Genomic DNA, 4,567 nt, shown 5'->3' on the forward strand with positions numbered 1-4,567 from the left:
CAGCTGTGTTATCTCCTTGCCATTCTTCAAACACAAGAATATCCTTATCATGGGGCTTGTACTCTCATAGAGCCTTCTCTGACTAGATCATCCTTCTGTCAGGGAATTGCATGTTCATTTCTCCAAATTCCTTCGGATTTCTGCTCAAATGTCATCTTTCCAGAAAGGCCCTCCCTGATGGCTTTTTTTTCTTTTTATTGTTGGGGAATCATTTAGGGTACAATGAGCCACATTATACAGCTTGTGTTTGCTGGGTGAAGTCCCTCTATTAATAGTGTCCCACCTCCAAGAGGTGTGTCACACACCGTAACCTCTCACCCCCTCCCTCCTTCCCTCGCCCCTCACCCATGTACTAACATCAATTGTCCTCATATCAGAATTGAGTACATTAGATTCTTGCTTTTCCATTCTTATGATGCTTTATTTTTATACTATCATTATTCTTATTCTTATTATTAGCACTTACAGTAACTAATACTTAACATATTTACAAGTTAATTTGAATATTATCTTGTATCGCTATTCAAGAAAGAAAAGTAAACTTTGTAAATAAAGGATCTTTGTTTTTTTTCTTTTTTTTCACTGCTACATCTTCAATATTGATTGATTAGACTATGGCTAGAATTTACTAAATTATTTAGTAATTGAATGACCGAACTACAATTGCATATCCTGCCAGGCTAAAATACTCTAGGTGAGGCAGGAAAAGGAGATGACGAGGCCTTGGCTTCTGTGGAAAACAGAAGCTACCCACATGAGACATGCTGAAGGATGTGATACTCTTTCAAAGTGCTGTGTCCATAGAGGGCTGGGTTTGTGGTGACAGGAATATGCAGTGAGATTAGCCACGGCTGTGTCTCTGTGTGCTATTAAGACAGTAGTGATAGCCCATCTAAGTCCTATAATTGTGGCAATGGCAGTAAGTGTGACGTTCTGATGATAATAAGGAACTCATCAACACCTGGGTGATATGTGGATTCTTCCTACTCTGTCCCACCAGGTTATTCCTTTTCCACTTTCAGAACTGAAAAATTTGGGTTTAAGAAATCAAGGCAATCTTTATGACTAAATATCTGGGTCTACATATGTCATAAGTTTCCCTTTCTGTATGAGTATGTTATTATTGTCTTTTACTACCTATGGGTCTGTTTATGTGCCTCTAGGTGTTTTGTGTATATGTATCCACACAGCTGTGTGTACCCGTGCACTGACTCAATGAGCCTACCTATGGGAATCTTTCCCTGTGTGAGCTTGTGTACCTTTGCACACCTGTCTGAGGCATAGTATGCGTGTTCTTGGTTATCTGAGCATGGTACATGAAACTGACTCTTTTTCTCTGTATATTAATGGGGGTGAAGTATGTATGATTTGTGTGTTCACATATGTACAGTTGGTTAGAAAGGGATAGTTACACAGTTAGTTGCTCTCTTGCAAAAGAAACAAAGTAAAACCTCAGATGGGGTAAGTGGGTGTAGCCATTTTATTGACAGATCTTCCAGCCATGGCCAATGATCCATTACTCAGTATAGAAAGCATTGGTTGGTAACTCCTATTCCAGGACTCCTCCTGTCTGGAGGCATCAGGAGAGGTGGAAAAAGCAGATGAGGTGGTCAAGTGGGTCAGCAGGTAGGCATGGTGGTTAGAATCCCTGGGATCTCTTGAGCTTGCGGATAGCTGCACTGGTGTCCCCCTCTGTAGCAATAAGTGCCTGTAGATTGGCATGGTGGTTCTGGAATCCCATGGCCTGAAGAGATTCCATCTGCTTGCTAAAACGAATCTCAGGGTCTTGTAGAGTGTGGGAGGTGTTCCCGCTTACACACTGTAGCCTCTGTAGGACTGCTCCAGATTTGTGGCAGCACTCAGGACCTTTGGATTCAGTTACTTCTGGAGAATTCCAGGGCCACTGTGCTGGGTCAGGGTAGCTGCAGCTCGGAGCAGGAAGCCAACCTAGGCCCCACAGGTAAGGTGCAACCCAGGACAGAAGAACAGGAGCCTCTGTGGCCAACAGCTGGAGACCCTGCTCTATCTGCAATATTGCTTGTGATGCTTTAGGGTTTTCTAGGGCTACAAGCAAGTCAGAAAGCTGTACCTGCTGCAGGGATGTGGGCAGCTCCTGCCACCACTGTTCACTCACCTGGGGCATACTCATGAACAACATCATCTGAGCTGCCAGGTAGGGGTTGTTCATAAGCAACTGCATCATGCCTCCTGTGATCTGGGAGCTGGTCTGCTCATCCGACAGCTGATCATCCTCTGATCTTTGTTCGGAGCTACTTAAAGAGATAGTGGCACCCTTGTCTTCATCCTGGGGCTTCTGAAGAAGCTCTATGCTAGGTAAGGCTGGTATCCCCACTGGCTGATGAAGGGAATGGATATTGTTCTGTTCCTTGGTGGAAATCGTCGCAGTATTGCCCCTGAAAACATGATTGATCCCATTGGAGGTGCCATTGACTGAAGGGATTGACGAGAAATCACGAGAATTAGCATGGATGACTCGGGTTGTAGGGAGCTGTGGGAGCTGGTCCCGCCGTTCCTGGGATGGCGATGGAGTTGGGGATGAGGCCTTGAATTCTTCCAGCACTTTCCCTACTAGGAGAGCTATGAAAGGGTTGCCCTCAAAAGGATCTTGCATGCTGTTGAGCATTTGCTCATTGAAACCAGCAGAGCTCTGACCCAGGGTACTGTTCCTACCTGGCATTGTCTCTAAGCCCAGGTATGGCTGTGGATTCAGTGGATGCTCAAGGTTCTGTGGAGGCTGTTGGGTCTGCATTATCTCTTGGATCATGGCAAGGCTCCTGGCCAGCTCTAGGGTCTGCCATAGAATCTCAGAATTGTCAAGGAGGTGGGACATCTCTGGGTTCTGCCGTCTCAATTGTTGAATGTCTAGGTGTTCTGAGATGAACTGCCGCATGAACTCTGTGTTGGACAGAAACCGCTGGATGCTAGGATCCTCCAAAATTTGTGCTATGTGCTCTGGACTGCCCACTTCTTGGTTCTGGGTATGTACCTTGGGCATATGAGACCTCACAAAGTGAGCTGATTCCACTGGGGCTTGATTCACACCTTCAGGTTTGTGTACCCCACTGCTGTTTCCTTTGATGTTTCCGTCCCGGTGGCAGGGCTCATTGGTTGGCAGGCTCCAGGAGGAACGGGCTAGGGATCTGGGGCCATTCTTGGACTTGATGACCAGGTGAATGGTGTGGCCATCCGTGATGCCCCTCTGGCTCAGCGTGTCCTGGTCTCTGAGAAGGCGGCCCATGAAGACCAGTACTAGTTGGTCCGTTTGGCATTGGAAGTGAGCCGATAGCTTCTCCTTGAACTGCCTCACTGAGGTGTCATCAGCTATCATAAAGTCCTTCTGTCTGCCTGGTGTCTTCACTGTCACTCGAGTGACAGTCAAAGAGGTAATCCTGTCTTCAGGCAGACCTGAAGGATGCCTACTCTGGGGCATCCTGGGCATCCGAGAGACTGCGTGTGGCATGGACCTTAGTAGGTGGGCAGTCGGGAAGCAGGTAGAAGTAGGGGCAGAGGGGTGAGGGCAGACAATGTTTCTGCTGGCCTTAATCTTGGATGTTATATTCTCAGGCTACAAGCTAGTTTCCTTGTTGCCCAAAAATGGATGAAAGACCAGGCGAGGGCTAGGTATTTTGCGATGTTGTGCCCTCACCCCAGCTCTCCAGATGTGGCCCTGCTGAAGCCTCTTGTGGCTACTGATTCATACTTGGCCCACAGTGGACTAAGTAGTGATGACTCCTCCCAGAGTTGCCCCTCCTCTTGCCCCACCCACCAAGGGCATGACCTCTTCAGAAAAGAGATATTGTGATGTCAACCCCAATCTCACAGTCTGCCTAGGCTAGCTGAGGACATATTTGGGAGAGTCTAAGTTTCTATAATAAAATAAAATAAGACAATTTTCCATAAAATTGGGGGGAAAATCTTTCAAGATGGAACTAGTAAAAAATAAATAAATAAAAACCAGAATTTTAAAATGTGGTTTAAGTGTGTGGGATTTCTGTGTGGTACTTTGTATAGGCCCTTTACAGGGATGTCAGACATGTATGAAAAGTTGGTTTTACTGAAACTATATATAAAGCCATATTCTTGTAAGAATATGGTCTCTCCCATAGGGAGGAGCTCTTTAATATTGTTAGTGACCTGAAAAGGGTGGGTTTAGGAAGATGGAGCAAGAATAAAGGCGTTATGTAAAAGAAGATGTCATGCTTTCTCTATAGTCTAGATTTTGGGATTCTAGAATTAAGTGTGCTCCATTGTGGTAGGGAAAAGATTTTCACTGCCCTACAAAGCAGGTTTAGGACTAGCCTGGGAGGGTCCCTGTAGGAGTGTTCCAAACTAAAGGTGAGTGAGCTGTTTCTTGCAACCTAACTTTTTATCACGTACCATGAGGATATTTACTCTCTGTCATTACAGCAGACATTTTAGAATGATTCGTTGCAATGCTCTAACGCAATCCTAAGTGCCCACCTTTGCGTCAAAACATTAAGAGGGAGAGGCATATGGGAATCAAGAAGTGAAAGTGGAGGTGGTTAATAGTAAAGTCCCTAAGGGG

At 45.6% G+C, this 4,567-nt stretch overlaps 1 protein-coding gene across 1 annotated transcript; it reads right to left on the reverse strand.

The window, feature by feature from the left end:
• Positions 1-1,639: 1,639 nt before the first annotated feature.
• Positions 1,640-3,481, reverse strand: UBQLNL (ubiquilin like). Its single transcript, XM_012807897.1, has one exon. It carries the CDS (start codon positions 3,479-3,481, stop codon positions 1,640-1,642), a length of 1,842 nt encoding a protein of 613 aa, XP_012663351.1.
• Positions 3,482-4,567: the final 1,086 nt, after the last annotated feature.

Source organism: Otolemur garnettii, unplaced genomic scaffold (genome assembly GCF_000181295.1).
Source record: "Otolemur garnettii isolate 467f Iridium unplaced genomic scaffold, OtoGar3 scaffold00001, whole genome shotgun sequence".
Taxonomy (NCBI): domain Eukaryota; kingdom Metazoa; phylum Chordata; class Mammalia; order Primates; family Galagidae; genus Otolemur; species Otolemur garnettii.